The sequence below is a fragment of the Pleuronectes platessa genome, chromosome 2, assembly GCF_947347685.1.
Source record: "Pleuronectes platessa chromosome 2, fPlePla1.1, whole genome shotgun sequence".
In the NCBI taxonomy this organism is placed as follows: Eukaryota; Metazoa; Chordata; class Actinopteri; order Pleuronectiformes; family Pleuronectidae; genus Pleuronectes; species Pleuronectes platessa.
This window is the reverse complement of record NC_070627.1, coordinates 15,701,435-15,725,224: the sequence shown is the minus strand read 5'-3', so window position 1 is coordinate 15,725,224 and position 23,790 is coordinate 15,701,435. Positions and strand designations below refer to the sequence as shown.

General features: G+C 40.4%; 2 protein-coding genes across 2 annotated transcripts; one reads left to right on the top strand and one right to left on the bottom strand.

Annotated features, from left to right (window-relative positions):
• The first annotated feature begins 329 nt into the window (after positions 1-329).
• Positions 330-11,263, top strand: LOC128452110 (activin receptor type-1B). Its single transcript, XM_053435500.1, has 9 exons — positions 330-519; positions 2,719-2,964; positions 3,315-3,581; positions 3,668-3,898; positions 3,993-4,160; positions 5,334-5,490; positions 5,608-5,732; positions 5,841-5,971; positions 6,428-11,263. Exons 1-9 carry the CDS (start codon positions 453-455, stop codon positions 6,551-6,553), a joined length of 1,518 nt encoding a protein of 505 aa, XP_053291475.1. The 5' UTR covers positions 330-452; the 3' UTR covers positions 6,554-11,263.
• LOC128452126 (5'-AMP-activated protein kinase subunit gamma-1) lies at positions 10,023-16,349 on the bottom strand. Its single transcript, XM_053435501.1, has 13 exons — positions 16,241-16,349; positions 15,495-15,546; positions 15,304-15,404; positions 14,668-14,749; positions 14,515-14,573; positions 14,264-14,309; positions 14,120-14,174; positions 13,370-13,496; positions 13,046-13,211; positions 12,906-12,943; positions 12,404-12,550; positions 11,864-11,963; positions 10,023-11,724 (listed from the first exon to the last, which is right to left on the bottom strand). The coding sequence occupies exons 1-13, from the start codon at positions 16,247-16,249 to the stop codon at positions 11,714-11,716; spliced, it is 993 nt and encodes a 330-aa protein (XP_053291476.1). The 5' UTR covers positions 16,250-16,349; the 3' UTR covers positions 10,023-11,713.
• Positions 16,350-23,790: the final 7,441 nt, after the last annotated feature.

Here is a 23,790-nt window from a genome sequence, read left to right as displayed (position 1 = left end):
GTGTGTGTGTGTGTGTGTGTGTGTGTGTGTGTGTGTGTGTGTGTGTGTGTGTGTGTGTGTGTGTGTGTGTGTGTGTATGTGTATCTATAGTTATGAGGGCCAATTTTGGTTCAATACTGTCATTATGAAGACATTCTGGCTGGTCCTCACAAATTCAATGGGCTGTTTGAGGGTTAAGACTTGGTTGTAGGGTTAAGGTTAGTCTAGGGTTAGGCATTTAGTTGTGATGGTTAATGTTAGGGTATAAGGGGCTGGGGAATACTGGGTGTCCTCCCAATTATACAGTGACGTTTGTGTGAGCGTGCGTGTGTGTGCGCCCGCGTGTGTGTGTGTGCTGCTGCCTGCTGGTGGACCATGTTAGTAAACCCTGGTTAGCTCGCTGTCACCGTCTCGCCACATCTAACGTCAGCTAACCAAAGGTGTCAATGCGATGAGCCGTGAATTCGTTGACCATGGCTCACTTACGGATGTGCTTGTCCGTCGCTGTGCTCCAGCTGGTCCTGTTCAGAAGCTCGGAGGGTGAGTGGCTCCTTCTTTGTTTGGGGCTTTTCTTACATAAAGACGCTCAGGGCCGCCGCCGCCGTCCGAGTCCAGCCGAACGGATGTGGGGGGCTAGCAGCGAGCTAATGCTAGCTAGGTTAGGAAGCCTAGCATAACTGATAATGTAACTGAGCCGTAGACTTGACACCATGTGAGTTCTACTTCATATAGATGTTTGTGTTATTTAATGACATGTCGTGCTATAGTGTAACACGTTACACGTTGTGGTTGTGGAAGTGGTTAGCCTCGTGTGTTCCTGTGTGTGTTCGTGTAGCACAGCCTGTCAGCTCAATGGGTTATCTCACTGTAAACACTGTTTGTTTTGGAGCCGTGTATTCCTCACGCTACGTTCCCCCACATGCATTTAAAGCATTTCATGTTCTCTTTGTGCATCACATTCATGTTGTCCAGAGACATTAGACATGTAGCTTCCCTGATAATAACACATGAACATGTTAATAACATGTGTCAGGGTTTTCAGCCGCTCTAATGTGGATATCGAGTGGATGTGCAAAGGCAGACATCAGGTGTCCAATGTTTACATATGTAGATCAGACTCTTTTTACAGTGTTGTTATAATGATAGATAATATAAGAAAATAGCTAAGTGCTAATACTGTGTTCAAATCAAGTTTAGGATGAACTGATGGTGGATTGCATGGCACACCGTTGATCATGATATGGATCTTAAGTGAGTCTGGTGTGTTTACTCAGTGTCCTGAGTCAAAGTCTTTCATATATATATTTTTGCATTGTTTCACTTATTGTCTATAAAAGATGTAATGAAATTAAACAGCAGGTAAAACGTATGCATGGCTTCTTATCTGATGGGGCAGAATAGGAGCGGGTGTTAAGTATGCATTTGTATCCTTATTTATTTCTATATATTTCCTATGCATTTAGTTGAAAACAGATTGAAAAATAACCAAACAAATAAAAATGTTTGTTTAAAAAAAGATCAATATCGTTTGACGATAAAATCCTGTTAATCTGAGCAGTTGCATCGTTATGTCCAAGGCTCACAACCGTCTACATTTAAATTAAACAAATATATATCTTATATATTTATATATATTCAGACAAGCTGAAAGTATTTGTTTTTGTTTTCACCAGAAATATGTATATATGTATATAAAGAATTGGTCAATAATCAGAAGAGATACTGATTCATATTGTGTCGATTGACTAATTGAAATATTTGTTGACAACCGAAAGGCCGTTTTTTTAATAAATCTTTGCTAAAGTTTAAAAAAAAAATGGTTTGTCATCAAATCCCAGACAATTGGGACAAAGTGAAACTTTTCTTTTCATCCGGTTTTACCACCTCTGAAATAGTGCCAGGAGCAGGAGCCCCCCTCCACATTTTGTGAATTTCCTTTCCCATTCTTGTCTAGTGATTCTTATGTGGTTTTAAAACAATCAGCCCCCTGTGTATTAAAGCTGTGATATGTATAGCAGTGGAAAGTCTGAAATGTCAGGCTCATTCACGTTTAGTCAGAATTGATCTTCCTTCTTTCTTCTGTGGTTGTTTTGTTTCTCATATTTGACAGCCAGCATCTACCAAGTAGGTGTTGGCATTTTGTAAGTCAGTTACCACAAAACACATTACACCATTACTGTAATGTCAAATCCTGTTTGTGTCTTAATAACTTGACTCAATTTCATACAGGATGTCTCAGTCTGTGCTTTGTGTGATGACTCACAGTTGGTTCTTTCTTCTTATGCTTTTGTTTGTATTATGAACACTGATGCTGTCTCCAAAATCTACATAACATACTAATAGTCATAGTATTCTAAGTAGAAAAACATTCATATATATATACTATCCAAATTATCCAATGATCCATTATCCATACATGAATATACCCATATATATATATATGTATATCATTAAGTTAACATTCATTGTTATTAGTCATATCGTTGCTATAGTCATATATACAGTGCTTTGTATAATTTGACTGACTGTTAATCTTTTGTAGCAATACATTTATATTATTATTATTATTATTATTATTATTATTATTATTATCATGGTTAAAGTAATACAAAGGCAGATCAACTACAGCGGGACAGACTAACTAATAGCTTTTCTTGAAGTGCTTTTAGATCAAAGTTCAGTCAGGAAAATAATGTTTTTTCACACTGTGCGGTTTCTTCTGCCCATCTGTCTTTGCAGCTCTTTGGTGTAATTGCACCACTGCCCAGTGTCAGAGGACCGGCTTCCAGTGTGAGACCGATGGAGCCTGCATGGCTTCCACCTCCTTCATTGAAGGCGTAGAGCAGCACATACGTATCTGCATCACTCGGGACAACCTGGTGCCCCCTGGACAGCCCTTCTACTGCCTCGGTGCCGAGGGCTTGCTCAACATCCACTGCTGCTACACTGACTACTGCAACAGCATCGACCTCAAAGTACCCTCAGGTGAGAGCCACGAAAGGTCATACGGCGTAGACAGCAGATAAATCAATAGCCATGAGTGTCGTACATGTAACACACCAAACAAAACATGCTGCAGCGACACAAAAACAAACATCTGAATAGTATGCGTATGAGATCAAGAGGGAGAGAATAAGCAGATCTTTTAACAGTATTAGAATCCTTTGAATGTAATTTGAACACTCTTTCAGTGTTGAGAATTGAGTATTTCTTTGTAAAATAACTAAAAATAATCAATGTTCAGAACATGAAGCAGTTCATGTCGGTGAAAGTAGTCAGTCCTCCGTGTTTACTGGATGATGTCAAAATATGGTATTCCTCTGTTACCCTCTCAGTGACCACTCCATCAGGACTGGAGGGCGGCTACGGCCCTGGTGGAACATGGGGGCTGGTGGAACTGGTCGCTGTGATTGCAGGGCCGCTGTTCCTGCTGTGTCTGCTGCTGTTGGTGAGCTTGTTCCTGTATCAGTACCACCAGAGGGCCTACAACTACAGGCAGAGGCTGGAGATGGAGGACCCCTCCTGTGACCACCTGTACATGGCCAAAGACAGGACCCTGCAGGACCTCATTTACGATCTCTCCACGTCGGGTTCAGGCTCAGGTCAGGTGACCGTCTGATAATAAATTTGTTGGTCAGTACTCATGTTGTAGTATACACTAGTTTCCATTCTCATCTTGTCCGAGCAGGTTTGCCTCTGTTTGTCCAACGGACCGTGGCCAGAACTATCGTCCTGCAGGAGATCATTGGAAAGGGCCGTTTTGGAGAGGTGTGGCGGGGACGTTGGCGGGGGGGCGATGTGGCAGTGAAGATCTTCTCATCCAGAGAAGAGCGCTCCTGGTTCCGTGAGGCTGAGATCTATCAGACCATCATGCTCCGTCATGAGAACATTCTGGGTTTCATAGCTGCTGACAATAAAGGTGAGCACTTTTTATTAGAATAATTTACTACTTTAGGTTCTGATATTTGTGTTTTAATTATTAATTCTAAACTATTTTGATATTCTTGTCTCAGATAATGGCACATGGACCCAGCTGTGGTTAGTGTCAGATTACCATGAGCACGGCTCTCTGTTTGACTACCTAAACCGCTACTCTGTCACTACTGAAGGAATGATCAAACTGGCACTCTCAGCTGCCAGCGGCCTCGCACATCTGCACATGGAGATACTTGGAACGCAAGGTAATGTTTGTATATTCATGTGTTTGTATTTAGGCGTTAGCTCATTTGTACTGGCTTCCACCTTTAATCAACATGATGGTTTGAATAGTGACACTTTGAAATAGCGGCTAAAACAAAATGTATATCACATTCATACATGCCTTAGTTTCTGGAGTGATGAAGTTTAATCACAAAAGTTGTTATCAGACATGGAACTTTCAAGTTTCCTTTCACATATGAACAAAGCATCAGGAGGTGGTCCAGGTCAGGTGTGTTTACGTCAACAGGAAACATTCAGTAGAGGTGTGACGCATAAGTAGACCAGGCAGGAGGCAAAACAGGATGTGGCTTTCTTAAATTATATATTAAATGATACATGCTTATATCAACCAGGGTTTTTCACTACTTTCAGTGATGCTTCTGTGAATTTCCGATTTTGAAACACGTATTCGTACTTTGCATCCCCACCCACAGAGAGAAACAACACCTCTGATGTAACAGGATTGAGTAATCAGACAGAATGTGCCACAACAGGCCGAAGAGATTCACTAATTGTGTAGTCATATTATTATTTACAAAGAGGTTTGTAATATATCTCTTGAAGAAACTTAGAGGATTTTAGGAAATTGCTGTAGGTCTAACGTGTGTCTCACATTGCAAAAAGATAAATTAAATAGATAATAAACCTGTCAACAGGCAGCAGAGGACATCCAGTGTGATGAACTGTACTACGTTTCTAAATGCCCTGAATTGTTTTCCAACCACAGACTTTATGTATTTAGTATGAGCAAGTGCATGTGTTTGTGGTCTCATGTCATGTGTCACGTTTTCATTATTTTTAGCCGCTGCCACAGTCACAGACACGTGTCCCTTCACAGGTCATTTAAGTTTGAAACAGAAATTGCCATCTGATGAAATGTCACGCAAAGTGTATAATTAACTGATTATCTTTCCAGGCAGTTCTCTCCTGAGTCAGATTAACTGCCTGTAATGGAAAAGAAAAGTGCAGTTGAGGACTTCTCTTTTCTTTTCTATTTTTATTCACCATGCTGATGCCCAAATAAGAATATTATAATTCGTGTTGTAGTTTCCAGTTTTAATTGTTTTAAGTGTATAATTGACCATAATATGTTTTAAAAAATTGAATTGGATACAGAAGCAAGAATATTATGTTGTTCATTTGTGTCTTGATAGGAAAGCCAGGCATCGCCCATAGAGATCTGAAGTCCAAGAACATCCTCGTGAAGAAGAACTGCACCTGTGCTATTGCTGACCTGGGACTGGCCGTCCGTCATGACTCTGCCAATGACACTATTGACATCGCCCCCAATCAAAGGGTGGGCACCAAGAGGTCTGTGGCCACTTATCGCTGAGTCTTCCTCTCTCACTCACATCTCTGACCCCTTTCCTAGAATATTCCCTCATTCTGTACATCACTACAGCGTGGGATTGTTCTTATGTCTCACAGGTACATGGCTCCCGAGGTTCTGGATGAGACTATCAACATGAGACACTTTGACTCGTTCAAATGTGCCGACATCTACGCCTTGGGGCTGGTCTACTGGGAGATTGCCCGTCGCTGTAACAGTGGAGGTCAGATTCTTCTTGTTTTCACTCCCACTGTGTTGTGGTTTTCTTTGTTAGTGTTATGAGCTGAGATCACAGCACTGTTCTGAACTCAACACTGTTCTGTGTTACCAGGGATCCATGAAGAGTACCAGCTGCCCTACTATGACCTGGTACCTTCTGATCCGTCCATAGAGGAGATGAGGAAAGTGGCGTGTGACCAAAAGCTACGACCCAACATCCCAAATTGGTGGCAGAGCTATGAGGTATGGCAGAGCAGCTAATAGATTACAACTAAAAAGGAATATATGCACTGTTTGCAGAGAGTTATTCTAGTTTAATACAACCTGGAGCTTGTCTTTGTAGTTTTGATTAATGCCAAAGTTTACATCAACCATTTAGAAAAGCTGTCTTGACCATAATCATTTAAAAGAGTTGAATAAGGATTCTTTTCTAATGTTGTTTTATGTATAAACTGCTTTTTTAAAACTTGTTTGTAGCACTGTTTCTATTTGGTATGTGGTATTTCTAAATCTGAATAGTCATTGTGATGAGTTCAGTGTTATAATAGACTGGTTGAAAAACAATGAATTAGTGTCAAACTAAATATATCTATTAAAGCCATACTGTATCTGTGCTGAATTCAAATCATTAACCTAACTAATTTTATAATGTCATATCATCTTAATTCCTTGTTCCCTCTCCACCTCCTGTTGTTCCAGGCTTTGCGGGTCATGGGTAAGATCATGAGGGAGTGTTGGTATGCGAATGGAGCTGCCCGCCTGACAGCCTTGCGAGTGAAAAAGACGCTGTCCCAGCTCAGCATTCAAGAGGACATTAAAGTCTAAGTGGAGTCAGCAGAGCACTGGGGAGGAGCACTGAGCGGGGCCCGGCTCCAGATTGTAGGACAGTGAGACGGAGGCTCCGGGCTTTCTCCGAAGAACGCACAAAGTAAGAGAACCTGATGGAGAGTGGCACTTTGTAAAATATTTGTCCATAGACACTCCTGCCAGTTTTGAAGCCACTTGATTTCTGACAAACCCTACCTCGCTTACCCAGCCAAACTACCAAGAACACCTTTCCTGTCTTGTCCACAGCTACTGCTGCCCTACCTGATCCTTTCTGTTCCTCTCTACACTCCATACTAACAAGGATCCTTGAGTTTCCTGTGTAATTAATTGTATGCAATCAATAGCAGGACATGTAATTAACCAGTCAACATTGTAAAAATAAGTTGCTGATCCATTATGCTTGATAGTCGACGATCAAAATTCACTTTTATTGTCCTCGGAAGGGGACAGGCTTGGAGGGTTAGGGGTGTTTTAACTTATTTTTTACCTATTCTGTGATTTAAGTGATTAGATCTAATATATATGGGTGTTTGTGAGGCAACTGTGGCCGGGGCTACAGCCCACAGGCACATGACAAGCGGCTTATAAATCATTAGAGAATAATCCATCTGGTTCTGCTGCAGTGTTGTCGTTTAGTTCAGTGCAGATTACCATGTCATCATGTGCAGTTGAGACAGTTTGTGTAAGTTGACTTTCAGCAAGGTGTTCCAAGCGTTCACTGGAGCATTACGGCCGGGCTGCACTGGACACGTGTAGATCACAGAATGTCTCACTTTTCATCTCGATGCCCATGTTATCAGGTTAGAGTGGTCATACTGCCTGTGTGAGCCACGCATCTCAGGTGCATTTCACACATGTGGAGCCCTCTCCTGTAGAGAGGCGGGATCCCGGTATCCCGGCTATTTTCACCACACGATTCCCAGCTAAATAGACAGCGGAAATTATCTTTCACCAGTTTTAATTTCTATATCTTTCAAATGTGTTGCTAGCGTACATTTTTTGCAACAGATCCTTTACCAAAGTAAAGAACCGAATCCTTTCATCTGTTTTCACAAGATTGCTGTGAAATATTTCAGGAGCAGAAGATGCACGGTTTCACACCGTAGAGTCCTAGTATTAAGTTGAGTACATAGGCTACTTTTGTTCAAGGAAATACAGAAGTCATACCAGATAATTCATGTAGCAGCTCAGCAAGCAATCACACTTGCAAGACGCAGCAGATCAGCGTGACGGTGCACATGTACCCAGTGCGGCCCGGGCAGAAGGGCACCTTGCAAAGCATGAATTAGCCTGTCCCATAAACTGTTGTAATCCTCAGGTTGTCTTCATCAATCAAAGATTTTTTCAGTTTAAAAATAGCTTAAGAAACATACCCATGTAGGGTTTGTTAAATAATAATGCATTTTTCTAGGATGGAGGATTTGACTTGTTGAGTGACAGCTGCCGGTCATCTGATACTGTAGGTTTCATGTCACCCGCTGGCTTCAGATCTGGACACTACTAATGCAAAACACTACATGCAGCATGTTGCACAGTGGTATATGTAGTCTGTTTATATGATGGTGTCCTATTCTGAATGCAGCTGCTGTCTCTCTCTCAGTGAACCCACAGAGCGTAACCTGCCATGAGTGTGTACACTGGTTCCAGTCCCTCAGATAAGCTGGTATACACAGATGAACCTTTGCAGCTGCCAATACTATTTACACTGTACATTAAATGCGAGGTGGTATTGCATTGTTTTTATTCACTTTTAACACTAACTCCAGGAATCTGAGTAGTCGTTTTGTTTGTTTTATTTCATATTGTCAAAGCATGACCAGTGTTCTTTTGCCCTCGGGCTCATTTACCCTGGCCAAGTATAACTACTGCACATTAACTAGCTTTTTCAGGTGATACTTGTGTATATATATATTTGATTGATACTTAAGGCATGTTTTAGATGGTTTAATCTCTTATACCAGCTTTTTGGTTGGTGGGAAGAAAATCAAAGACCTCTGTTTCAAAAAGAATCACGTAACAGTCTACTTTCTGACCTCTGAAGTAACATTACTGTATGATTGTCAAACACTGCTTTTGTTGACCTTTTATTTTGTCGCTCTCTGATAAAGGAGAGGAATATTTGATTTTTGAATCCCCGCTCCCCCCGCGGTTCCTTATTGTTCACCATGCATTACTTACCCAATGTGCGAACTGTATGTGATCCGTTTCCTTTGTGTTAAAGTTGTCAGAAATCCATCTACAGTTTTTTTTCAGGAAAGAGATGCACTTTTGTCTTCTAGTTGTATGCAAATGCAACAGGTACTGTTTGTGTGAATAGTCTGTCCCATGTTATTTGTGTGTGTAGGCTGTGAGTCCCTCAATGAAAACCTGAAAGGCCACGATGTGCACTACTACTGACCTCACAGCATTAAAACCAAATTATTCTCAGAATCATCTCTGCTCTCGGACTTCATTGTTGATTTAAGATCGCGCCACTGAAAACGAGAATGTTTACACAAACCACGGCAGTCGGTTGCAGTACACTTGAGAAGTGAGAATCAGACTTTTCTTTGGAATCTCTGGGAGAAGAAACTAAATACTACTAAAATGAGTCAACACTGTCTCCAATGTGTTTGACCAGTACTTAATCATTTAGATCTCCTCGCTCACCTTTACTGTATTGTTAAAGTCTTAGGGGATGTGAGCAAGAGACAGACTGCACTCGATGCTGTTGTTTTTGGCTGGACACACTGGGAAGCTCTGCAGTTTATGTGGTTGAATGTCATCCATAAACACTAAAGAGGTATGTTTTTCAAATTGTATTTGCCTTACAATGTTAAAAAAAATTAACTGCATAGTGTATTTAAAGGTTTTACCACCTTGCTCCAGTAGTGGGATGTTGGGAAGAAATTGGGTATTAAACCACAAATTGTGTTAACTTCCAGGTCTCTGTCCAGTTATAGCAAAGAGACAATTGTATCCATGTACAAACCCCTTCAGGACTTCAATCATGTATCTTCTAATATAGAGTAATAAATACATTGGTTTTCCTATGTTGTGTGTTTTTCTCTTTTATTTAATCTCTCGCATCATCTACTTTGCAGCTATAATAAATATTTTACGTTAGTATTGGTTCACACTTATAGTTAAAGAAAATGTTTTCTTGTAGTGATGATTAACTATCACAACTCTGCAGCTCCTCTAAACTCTGAGGAGCATTTCAACTAAGTGATTTGCTGGTGAACATCATGGAGCGTTTAGCATCTCGGTGACCAACATTTCCTTCAGGAGTTGGACATGAAGGAAGCCAGAAGCAGGAATGTCAATGAATGCTTATGTCGCTCCATGTCTAGTGGATGCGATGTGGTCAACCATTTGTTAATAACTCTGCATTTCATCTTTTAAAGCTGTTAATAAATGTATTTCAATGCACTTATGTTTGATATTCAGCACAAGATATACCCAAAATTTACAATTTACAACAAACTCCAAAGAACCTTTATTGCTCTTCCTTTAAATTATAATCTCAATGCAGATTAGTACAAAACAATGTGCATTTACATACAGTTGAACACATTATATTTCATGTATACCAAAACAAAGTGTGTCATTGGCCTATTATCATTTGAAACTGTAAAGGAAATGCTGGTATTTAGTGATTTTGATCAAATTATTCCTTACCTAGATAATGAACTGAAAACAGCTGAATAAACCTAACATCAGAAGCTCTGAGATCAACATTAACACTCCACAAACTTATGAATCAGAAAAGGAACAAACCAGAAACTTAATTTGACCACTAGTCTTAATTGATGGACAACATTTTCAAAAACTTTAAGTTTAATAATGCCAAACCCCAAATAGTAGGGACCAAAACCTGCAGGGGAAAAAACTTCTCTCTAAAGTAAAATGTACAATCCATGTACATTTAGTTATGTGACAACAGATAAAAAGGCAAAACATAGAACCAATAAATATTCAGCGGTTGTACACAGAATAACGTCAGTCTTTATAATCGATGTTGCTCTAAACTTCACCAACGAGGCTAACTTCTGAGTCTAAAGTGCTGTTTCCAGGTTTGCTCTTTGCTGTCTGAAAACACAACAGATTAAAAAAGCCAAACCCTTGGATTCTTCTCACACTGGTAACTGTGTGACATTCATTTTGTGTGGACATAAATGCATTTCAATTGATTTAAGTTTAAATTCATCCAGAGCGAGTTGTGGGGAAACATCCTGATGCTGAAATCTGTCAAAATCTACTCTTGTTTAAAATGTGTAAAATCATAAAGGAAATTATTTGGACTATTTACAGACACTGATAATCTCCATGTTGTTCCTGGTGTTTAAATAACAAATTACTTTAAATAAATGTTCAATCCTCTTGAAAAGGTAATATGTGGAAAGTATGTGGCTGAACACATACAGATACTGTAAATACTTTTGTAACACGACATCAATAGGTTTTTGCAAATTGGAAGAAGGTGGTTGTTCAAGTTAAAATAAGAAGGCTGACAGCTTACTCCTCCATCTGTTTTTAAATAATTAAACTAAGAGGATACAGATAACCTAGATCATAACATCATAGTTCTTAAACATACAAAGAACAAACAAATGTTTTAGTGTGTGGTTTTGCCTCAGAACAACGAAAGTTACAGTGTTGAAAATGACCATTCGATTGGTTCTGTATCGGCATCTGAATTTCAGCAACATCATTATAGTAATTGAATGCTGCCAAAAAAGGCCATACAGGTAAATCAGGTTTTCCTTAAGCGAATGTATGACTGCTCATTTTATCTGGAAATAACTTATTATCATCTTCAGGAATGCCTTTGCAATCAAATCAAAATCATTAGTAACAAAATGTGGGAATGATGCTCGAGGTTTCTTGTGCTTCGCATCTTTCTTGTCACACTCGTCTGGTGACTCGGGATTAGGCTCAATTTACAAGAGCTCCTGAAGTGTCGCGTGTGACTTAAATTATACATTGCTGCGTTGCTAAAACTAGGTGAACTTCAAATCGTTGCATGGAGGCAGATATTTTGGTGCGAATAGAGGAAACCTAGTTAACGGAGATGGATGATGATGGTCGGACACTCTGTCGTAATTCCACTCTCTCTCTTGCTCTCGCTTTGCTCCGACCTCCTGAAACCGTTTAGCCTTTTCTACTGTTGGTAACTCAAGCAGAGCCTGAGGACAGAACAAAAATCAAAATTTGTCATGTTAGGGAAAATGTGTGGAGGATTACGCTGCTTTTAAAGCTTCTTAAATGTTCTATTTTGAATGTCCTCCTAAATCTGCTCCAAATATCAAACACAACTGTACTCACCCTCCTCTCGATCAGTCAGCACAAGTGCCTGGAGAATATCTGAGAGCGAGACGATTCCCTTCACCACTTCCTGTTCATCCACCACCACAAGCCTGTGCACCTAAGCGACACAGAAAAGGACCATCTGTGTTATTTTTAACTCTGAAAAACACATTTTCTACTATTGCCAAAAGAATGTGTTGAGAAACTGATGCACAGGAACACATCCATGCGCACACGAGACCCTGAGAGTTCAGGGTTATTCATTCTGTGCAGTAATACCACAATTAAGGATATTTGTATGCACATTATGTTAATCTGCTACAAAATACTTATTTGACCTCATTAAACTGGGTTTCTATGTTCACCACAAAATAGATTCAAACCAGCACTGGTGCCATGGCTGACTTTTAGGCACTTTTTGATGACAAGCATTTCAGACTTTTTTCATTATATGTTAAAGCTCCTACACAGTCTAGACAGTTAAAAAGGCCACATGCAACAAGGAATAAAGCAGCTACAGGTGCAGCAAGCACTTAAACACTGACATCCAACCCTCACCTCAGCCTCCACCAGTCTGTTGATGATGGCCTCCAGGGTTTCGTGTCTGTTGCAGGTCAGAACTCCTTCAAAGTACTGAGAGCGGTGCTGCAAGGCTTTGGTCACTGTTATATCCAGGTTGTTGTACGTCTTCTCTGCTGCCAGGTTCTGTAGGAACACACACCATTGAATTAAAAATCTCTCTCATTTAAAATTTGCATTAAAAAAGAAAAAAGTTTAAGATATTTATTTTTTATAAAATGATCCTCCAGCAATTCAGAGAAAAGAACATAAATTTGAAAACATGTTTTTGACTAATCCAATTAATGAATCTAAGACATTGAAGGAAAAATTGTGTTTAATAAAATCATAAATGGATTAATTGAGGTAAAACAATAAGCACATTAACAAATAATGAAAACAAATTGCAGCTCTACTTAATATAAGATATAAAACAGGAAAAAATCTCCTATTTGCTTGAAAGAGAAAAATGTTAGAATAAAGTAGACAGATGACAACTTACTATGACGTCAAATTTGGAGTATATATCCACAACTCGACCTGCAGGAGAGAGACGGCACCTCAGTTCATAAACATAATTCAAGAGGTCTCTGGTCATTCATGTCAAGACCACAAGGGTGTCATTTCAAGCAGCCCACACACCTTTGTCGTCCACAACGGGGAGCGCTGACACTCGCTGCTCCACAAAAATACCCAGCGCCGTGTACAGTGGCGTGTCTGCACGGACCACCGCTATGTTCTTAAAGGTCCCGATGTGCAGGTCCTCTAAGGTTTGACTCAAGAATGAGGGTTTTGGCATCTCGGATATCTGGAAACAGTGACAAGAGAATAAACAACTGAATGAAACTGTAAGTTGCTGTTTACTCAACTCTGTATAGACTTCTGCAGGGTTCTGCTGGAAAAACACAGGCAGATGTTTTACATTTGAATGTGATAGCACAGAAGAGAGAAGCAGATGAGACTCACAAAAAGCTTCAGGAACTTGAGAATCCTCTTGTGTGTGAGAATGTAGAGCGTGTTCCCTGTCAGGGGATCGATGACAGGCAACCTGTGAATCTTGTTCTTCAGCAGAGACGATACTGCATCATACAAGCTGCAATGAAGAGAAATTAAAAGAGAACCAAGTTAATTAAGTTATTAGGGATGAATAAAATAAGATAAAAGTAAATTGGACCGTTTGTGGTGGGAATTTCTAATATTAGTATCTTAGCAGGAAAAATTTTAACTTTACATGTGGGTTAAGACTCGGATTCAAAAAATCCCTGTTGTGGGTACAAACAACAGTTCATCCAGCCACTTGCCCCAGCAACTTCAGACACATAACTTGTGTACATAAAAACCATGGGTGTTGACTTTCGAGACAGTGGATGACATCTCTGCTTAGGTAAACCATCAAGGATCCAGGTTGCTGGGTATAAACACACAATTCAAAGTTCCTCCTTCGCTCAACAAGCCAGAGAGAGAAGGGAAAGCCCAGCAAAATAAGGGCGGGATTACTTTTAATTGAGCTGAAAAAATATACCTTTAAAAAAAATCTGCTGAAAATACACGACTTAATGGCACAGACTTAAGCATCCAGTGGCCCCCCCCGGTTTTATGCTCCAGGATGCAACTACCCTGCACTCAGGAGACGCCATGTGACAACAACGAAGACAAAATTCTGATGCATGAAAGAATTACTAACCAAGCAATAGAAAAACACAGAAAAGCACTCACCTTGCACTGGGATTAATGCTAACCAAGGGCTTGAACGAGTCTTGAAGGTACAACTCTGTTATAAACATAACAAACAAAGTTTACCTTCAGGATGACCAGTGTAAATGACAGGAGACGTATTGGATATTTCTTAAATATTCTCACCTCTCCATGTTTCAATTTTGTGTTCTTCCAACTCATATATCTGAACCTGAAAGATAACACAGAGAAACAGGGTTTGACTCCAGAGGAAATAATAAACAGGTCGAGATAAGCTATTTATACAAAGGGAAAAGAAAGCAAGGGCACATTCAGCAATATACCTATCTGAGTGAAAACCCTACATAGGACAAATTAAGTTTAGGCTGTAATATGTTACATTTAACCTTACAATTCAAGGACTGTAAGCATCTTACCAATGGAGATTTGTAATAGCGATGAAGAATATTAATGAAGTCTGTGATGGTTAGCATACCTGCAGAGGAAGATAAGAAACATTTTAGTATTCATTTGTTTAATTTATTCTTTCAAAATAGAGTGAGATTGAGCCAAATGAAGATTACACTTACCAACAAAGCACTGCTTCTTACTGTCCCACAGAGGAGCTGCTCTCACCCCATTAGAAACAAGAGCAAAGAACGCCTTCTTCACCTGAAACAAGAATTAAACCAGAGGATTCAGTCTTTACCTAGCTAATGAGAAATAGATCGCATTATTTTTAGGCCTATGTTTTTCAATTGTATTTTTTTGAACATTTTATTCTATTCATTGCTATTTATAATTAATTATCTATATATTAATATTTTGGTCTGTCTGTAATGTGTCTACTTGTCTGCATGTTACTTTTTGTATCCCTGGCCGGGACACTAACTCTCACCGTGCACTGAGCAATGACAATGAAGTTAATTTATTGAAATCACAACATGCATTATCTAGTGGAACTTTACATAGTAAGGCCGAGACTTAACAATATTCTAGAGAAACACATCAGCTGCCACAATGAGCAGCCACTGGAGAAACCTCCAACACAACCAGAGTCAACGTGGGCAGCCATCTGCCTCTATCCTTCGGGTGAGCGGAGAAAAATGGATGAGAGAAATGGGGGAGAGGGGAGGCGAGTGCAATCGGGGGGAAAAGACAGAGAGTAACAGGAACAGCTGTGTCACCATCCCATTCAAGCTTAGTCAGACTGGTTGATGTTTTACCTGAAGCGATGTGTCGAACACAACCAATTTGGAGCTGGTAGGTACGAGGTCATAACACCGGTGGGACTTCATGAACCTGGTGTATACATTGTGCTCTGGGTCTGAGGGAATACGTGACACATGATTGTTTGCCCATTTTAAATGTCACTGTTTGTCATTTTGGTCTCATGAGATTAATGTGAGCGTCTTACCCTCAGGGACCGGGTCCTTTTTGCCCTCGAAATCCTCAGTGGATATCGGAATCTGAAAAAACAAAAGAAATGTCATTAAAGCTGACTCCTGCCTCTTTAAATACACTTTGATCTTCACGATCTCAATAACAATAGATCTACTGCATTATTTCCCCAGGACAAACCCCCCGACACACAGAGCTTCATCGATCATCACTTCATGGACTGGAAGTCAACACCAGCCAGCTGCTCACTTGAGTAAAGCATGTAGCTACAGCTAGTTGTACCCCCTGTTAAACGTCATCACTTATAGAGTGAACTATGGTGTCTGGTTGTCAAACTGAGGCCCGGTGCCCAAGGTTGTGGCTCAGTGCAGCCTGACTGGAGAACAGAACCAGGATCTTAACGGTTTCTCAGTGTTAGCTTTAGCTCATGTCACAGGGGACATTAAGAAGTCAGTCTAGGTGACTTTGTGTCGTCTGTGCTTTAGCGGCGGTACCACGCTGAGATGTTATGTAGCAATCGGTCTGTTTTCGTTTAGCTTTATTAGCCTTGGTAAATGGTCTGAACTGGTATTTACATTACAAATGTATACACTCCTCACGTTGGATTAGCATTACAGCCAAACAAGGCTAGCTTCTGAAGTAGTTAGCTCATTAGCTGCTGCCGCTAACATGCTAGCGCAATTCGTGTAACTCCCCCTCGGTGGAGCGTGTTTGTTAGATGACCACCGACTTATAGCCGCAGAAGTTCGCTAAATAACTTACACACTCCATGTTGGACCCGCCGTCTTGCCTTCCTGGAGCCGGTGTTGTGAGGACTTCCGCCTGCCCGCAGAGAAGTGCTTGCACCTCGCGGGAGCGCGCACAGCTACAGGCCAAACAAACGCTGCCAGGCATAATGATCACTGAGACAACGTGATGTTTCAAATCTATACACTCTCGTTTGTTGGTGTTTATTAATCATGATAAATGATCCGAGGCCTATTGATCATGTCGTCAATGATTTATTAGACTCGGTGGAAGTGTCGATACGACTCTGCGGGGGGGGGGGGGATTCGGTTTGTTGATTCCTAGAAATAAAGTTGTATTGTGAGTGGATCTTTGGCAGTTGTGTACTGGATTAATTTCTGAGATTCGCTTCCTCTTTTCTCTGACTAGATGAGTGTCAGATGTATGACGTTATCAATAATGAGTCAAAACAGCACAGAACATTAGTGTGTCACTTAAGAAAAGGGGGGGGGGGGGGTAATCGGTCGAACAGATTTTGGACCTGGAGAGAGATTAGCATGTAACACGTCCAGCACGTGTTAGACACATAGACTGTATATGGTAAGACAGTGTCTGTGTTAAAACCCTCACATAACATCAGCTGGTAGAGATCAGTAAGTCTGGTGGCGTCGTTCCCTCCTTCCCCCGTAGCCGTGCGCGCTCCCTCAAGGTGCATGCACTTCTCGACTGGAACGCGGAACTCGGCACCACACCGGGTACGTTCACTCGACTTCCGCTACAAGTCACAGTACAGTAGGTGCCGTAATACACCTGGTGTCACCGCACAACAATTTCGGGCTAACTCAAGATAACCAGCAAGCCTTGCCCCTTTCATACAATCTGTACAGTAATGTCTGCTCCAGCAAAAGGACATATAACCAGTGTTGTGCAAGTTCACGCCTCTCATGAACTAGTTCAAAGTTCAGTTCATACAAGTAGACATGAATAGTTCACGTTCATAGTTCATAGTTCACCATTTAAATTCTGAACTAGTTCATAGAGCAGTTAATTTCATAGTTTAAAGGTGGAAAGTGAGAATTAACTTGTTAAAGAAAACCTTATCCATCACTACCCCTTGCCTTTACTGTCGGAATCTTTATCAGACAGTGTGTAAAAATCCCTCAGATAATAATAAGGTGCATCGGATCTCGGATGTAGTTGCTGAGTCTGCGTCTCTGCTTTCTCTTGCCATATGAGACCGAGAGCTGTTGTGTTGCAGGTATGGCCTGCACCTTAAGGAAAGTTTGTAGTGTGTGACGTGATAGGAGTGTCGAAGTTACGAACAAGAGGTGTGTCGTGTTCGCTGGACTTTAATAAAGTCACACATGCTATGTCTTGAAAAACAGCTTCGGATTCCTATCACTTGTCTGTGCACATTAACTAACTTTCTGGAGGCCAAGTATGAATTATTAAATGTGAGAATGGATTTTTAAAAAATAACTGTACTTGTGTAACAGTGTATTGTGTACAGGTGCATCATTGTCAGCTGTACAGCCAGTTACAGTTTTTAAGTGGGTCGCATCAAAAAGTCATTTCCAGTAAAGTTGAAAAAAATAATGTGCTTTTGTGCCAATATCATCAAACAGTTCAAGAAGGTTTTGAGGTATGACCAGTCACTCTGAAGGGACATAGAATGGAGGGATTGTCCAAAGGAAGCAGAGAAACAACACATCAAGGCATAGCATGAGAGATGGATGGAGTTGATGAGCTAATAGTCCAATAAAACCAAGTATATTTCCTGTCGGCTTCCCTCTTTAGCAATGTGCAATATTGAATTAGCTTGGACCCCTAAAGAATGTTTGTATTAAACTATGAAATGGTCTCAATCTCCTTATTCGCCTTCCCTCAATGTTTCTCCTCCCTCTCCCTCTCTCCCTCTCTCAGCAGCAAAATGACAACCTGTAGGTGGGATCACATCTGATACCATGCAGCGAATCCGGCAAGAGCAGCAATCCAAGTCGCAAACAGAACCTGTCCCGTTGGGTTCCCTGAGGTTGTGAGGTTGTTGTTGTTAAGGTTTGTTTTTCTATTTTTGTGCTTCCAGCGGCGTCGAGTGGAACGGCATATGCTAGTCAACTCGCCATGGCCTTATAGACTGCGGTTAGAGTCAAAGAGGGGGGGGGGGCAATTTGAAATCTCGCCTAGGGCGCCAACATTGCCAGGGCCGGTCCTGACCATGGTGGTGCAGGAGAGGAAGACAGATTTTTATAGGTGATCAGACCATAGAGTGAATTTTGGTATTGTTGGACATGTTTGCATTTGTCCTAATTCTTGGACTTATTCTGATATCTGTTGTAGACATTCAAACAACATTAATACCTTTCTGTAATCCTTAGGATGTTTTTTAACCCTAAAAGAAGAAACATAAAGATATCAAAGAAGGTTTTCCCTTAAATTAGATAATCTGGGACAGGTTACGTGGTCATTTAAGACACTTACATTAGGCTTCAAAAGCCTTAGTCACCTTGCTTTGTGCATACCAAGGTCCATATTACCAATCTTTTTATAAGAAAATGTAGATTATTCATAGAAATGTATTAATACATTCTATGCAGTCCAATTGGAATGTCGGGGCTTACTGACACTTGGATGACACCACATCGTGAGGAGGCATTTTATGTTTTGTATCTGTTTTTTGTTTTGCTTCACAGTCAAAGGTAAAACAAGAAAACGACAACATGCAATACATCACAATACCAATGATAGAAATAAAATATAATAAGACAAAATAATATCTGCAGGATACAAAAAACTTTCTTAACTCGAAAAGTTTTCATGTGAGTAAATAATAGCCCTCATATCAACAATAGATAACTTTTTAAATATGAGTTGAATTATTTGTTATTAGAAAAGTAAAGTTGAATCTGTTCTGAACTCCTCACTCAATTCATGTTGTGTTTGGGTATCAGCGGTTCTCAGCAGTCAATCAAATTTTATTTGTATAGCCCATATTCACAAATCATAATTTGGCTCATAGGGCTTTAACATTGTGTGACATCCTCTGTCCTTAACCCTCCACAAGAGTGAGGAAAAACTACTAAAAACTCTTTTAACAGGGTTAAAATACGTAGAAACCTCAGAGAGAGCCACATGTGAGGGATCCCTCTCCCAGGACGGACAGAAGTGCAATGGATGTCAAGTGTAGAGGAAAGCATCATCAGGATAAAGGTTTTAGCAGCATTGATGAGGGTAAACATTTTGAAGAATAACTGAAGGTCAGATACTTGAAGGTCTTCAAGTGTCTTAGGAGAAATACTATATTTCAAGCAGTCCTGCTGCTGCAATCATAGTCTATGGTCAGCAGCCAGCAAGATCATGATCCACCATCAAGATCGGATGCCACCATAGTCCAAAGTAATTGTCCACTGCCGCCAGTTAGGATCCATCATCAGCTGCCACCTCGGTCGTGGTCCACCACCATTATCTGATGCCAACGCGATAAAGGATCCGCCATTATCCTCCTCCTTCATGTCGCTCCAGTTCAGGTTCTGGGAGATTGATACGGTTGTTGTAAGATGGCAGTCTCTTCTCAATGCTGTCATTGATCTGTTTAGAGAGACACACAGACGCAAAGTGCAAATAGTCAATGATCAAGTATTCTAGGTTTGTCAATGCAGAATTTTTGGAATTGGTGTTGATCTACAAAAATTGTTATTTCCAAAAGGCTCGGCATCTGTTTCTTTGGAAGACTAACCTTATTCAAATATGCTCATAAAATACAAGATATCAGAATTTGTCAGGGAAATACTGATGCTACCCACATTGAGGTCTAGTGATGGCCTACCATTACATAACATGCCTATGGCAACTCAAAATATTTTCTCTGTTAATGATTACAGTATATTAGGCCCACCCAACATCTGTGGACTTGCCCATGCATTCCCCACAAGCCTGATATTAAATCTATGTAAAACCATCTGGACATGCTTTCAAGAACTGCATGTGAAAACTGTCCCAGAACCTGAACCACTGGGGTGTAGCCTGACAATTTGTTGAGCCTTGTCTCACCTCCTTCATCTCCTTCCTCAAAGCGGCCAGATCTCCCCCCTTGAGGTCATCCTTCAGTACCTGCATGTTCTCCACGCACATGGACTGCTGCTCCAACACAAGCTCATATGAGTCTGCAGACGCACTCGTCACTCTGTGAGAAGTGGGAGTTATGAGCCATCAACATTAGGGGAAATTAATGTAGTTATAAATGGTAGGGTCATATTTACCAGTGTGACGTGCTGAAGATGGTCTGCCAGGTACCCTATCTTCTCTTTAATGGTGGTGAACAAATCAAGATGGGAAAGCAGTTCCACAGCAACAGCAGAGCACCTCGACTGTTCCGCCAGCTCCGGTTGTTCACTGTCAAAGCAGAACAATGAGACAGAACAAGAATTGCACAACTGCAAACATGCATCCATTTGTCATTTGCACTTGTGTCGCTGTCTAACTTGTAGCGTTTGAGGCTGTAGGAGAAATCAATCTGCTTGAATTTGGAGAGCAGGAGATCCCTCTGCTTCCTCAGCCCCTGCAGGACTATGTCATTCTCTTTCTTTTGCTTCTCCAGCTGTGATTACACAGCTGAAATAATAATAATAATAGTAATATAAGTTTCTATATCCCTTACAAAATACATAAAACAACACAGAACAACAACAGGATAACATTAAATTAAATATAAAAACACTCAACATCCATTAGTACAAGTTAAAACCAACTGTAGAATAATGTATTATTATGCCCAACATCAATAATAGGCCAAACATTCATTACATATATTAAAAATGTTTTGATGTTCAAGCACATTATGTAATTCTGAAATAAAAAATAAATATACTGTTTATTATTAATGTTGCTTGTAAGTGACCTAATAAAAACGTATTGACACGACAGTGGTAAGCAATCTGATGTCCCCTGTATCCGCCTCTGTTATATTATATTATCAAAACTGAATTTTTTAAAGGCATTTGTAAAATTGCCTTGAACAATTTTTAGTGACTGGTTGTGTGGGGACGGGAGGCCCAAAGGCAGAGGAGGATTTAGTTTAGCACAATATATACAAATTATCAGGGGTAGAATTCTCGCCGGCTATGAGGGTTCGATTCCCGGCTAATGCATTAAACTCTGTGATTGCAGAACGGTGCACCATACAGTCTATGGCACCAACACGGTGGGCGGTGGTGCTGCCCCCTGCCACGCTGGTTGCCAGCCTCCAATCAACCCAACGAAGAAGAACCACGACCGTAACATAGCAACTGTGTGTTTCGCTTACTGTAAGTTAGTTAAGACACAAAAAGATGTTGTTTGAACTGGTACCTGTACTATCTGGACTGGTACCTGTACTATCTGGACTGGTTCCTGTACTATCTGGACTGGTTCCTGTACTATCTGGACCTTTACTATCTGGTATTTGATGACTGCACAGAAACGTGTTGAACATGAACTGGAACCAGACGTGCACGTTTTTCACCTTGATTTCAATGTCTTTCATGACTTATTATTATTTATAGATGAATAGATGATCAACATTAATGTCTGCCGATTTCGATTAATGATAACTCTCCAGATTAAAAACAAATACGTCAAATCTAAGTTCCTCAATAGTAAATCACTTCTCTCCAAGGTATCAAGAAAACACAAACACCGGAATACTTATGTCTCACAATAAATTAAGGCTTTTCATCCCCTCTTTTAATTGCATCACAACCTCTTTTGAGCTCTAATTATAAACCAGTAACTCCCAGCATTCAAATGCAGCTGTGATTGTCCTCTTAAGCGTGAATGGATATTAACCAGCGACCCACGTTGTCTTAAAAAAAGAAAAAAACGTCCATCACAGTAATAATAATATTAAGGATTTCTACAGATGAGATAAGATAAAACTTTAAAGATAACAGAACGTATCTAAAAAAACTGAAATGCTCGACTTGAGGCCAGGGAACAGATTTGATGAGTTATTGATAAACAGCTAAATCCCACTAACGTTTTTTCAAATTCTTTTATTATATTTTAAATCATTTTGTTTTTACTCCTCTCTTCTGTAAGATTTGTGCTGTAATGTTGTCAAGTTGCTTTTAATTGTTTCCTAATGTTTGACTTCAATTTTTTAATTGTAAAGAACCTTGAAACTGTGTTTTAATGTGTTTGTTATTCTTATAATAAACAGAATCTTATTATAATTCGTATTCTTATTATAAAAAGTACCAGACACTTTAGAGGAAACGTGTGGAGGTGACTCGGAGACTAATATCTTTTATAATCAAATAATTTTTTCGGTCCCGTCTTGAGCAAAATACCAAATATCTGCAGGTTTCAGCTTCTTTTGTGTTTGGATTTGATGCTTTTCTTTGTCGTGTATGAAAATAAACTGTTGTACAAACAAAAAACAGACATTTGAAGATGTTATCTTGACCTCTGGGTCTTTTTATTTACTATTTCACTGTAAAGTTATTATTTATTTCTTGCATTTTGTAGACAAGATGATTCAGGAAATGTACAGATTCATTAACTGCATCCCTGGTGTCCTGTATCTGGATTCAGATCATCTGATGGATCAAACATACTTGTTATTATAATATTACATATGCTTTATTTAAGTGTTGTTATTTGTGTTACTTTTTCATGCACCACATGTATGTCAGTCCAGGTCACATGACAACCACCAGTTTTTCACAGTTATGAAATAGTTCAAAGCCAATTTACTCTTCAAAGCTTCTTAGGCAAACATTGAAGCTTTGAAACTTTGAACCTTTGAAGCTGAGTGGAGTTGAGGAACAGATCAAAGCCAAATATCTCCTATATAAGGAGCCACGTCTCTGAGTGGAGCCACCGTCAGGACAAGTGCGATTCAACGAGAGACACACGAGATACATCCCACCTGTGACTTCCAATCACCGCCACTGACGACACCGACAGAAGAAAGCAGATACGCAAGAAATCGCTCTTCAAACCCTTCGTACAACTTGGTCCCACTGCAGCACCTGCTAAGCAACATGCAGAGGATCATCATCTCAACAGACATGACCGAGGAACAAAAGTGCACCAGCAGCAGTTCTCTGCAGGACCTCAGCCAAACCCTCCTGGATTTGAAGATTCAGAAGCAGAAGCTGGAGGCTGAATACGCCGCCCGGAAGGAGCTGGTGGCTCAATTAATCGCCCTGGAGGAGCTGAATAATATAAACTACACCCTGATTGAGATGGAGGATGAAAACTTCACCCCAAAGGAGCTGATGGATGGAAACCCCCATCTGAGGAAGCTGGTGGATGAAAACCCCCTTCTGAGGGAGCTGGTGGATGATTACTCCGCCCTGAAGGAGCCAGAGGCTAAAGCCATCTTCTTCATGAGGGAGCTGATGTTTCAATTCACTGCCATGAAGGAGATGGTGGAGGAAAACCCCCATCTGATGAAGCTGGTGGACGAAAACCCCCGTCTGAGGGAGCTTGTTGATAACTACGCCCTGAGGGAGCAGGAAGCTAAATTCACTCGCCTGAGGGAGCAGTTGGATGAAAAACCCCATCAGAGGAAGATGGTGGATGAATACTTCACACTGATGGAGCTG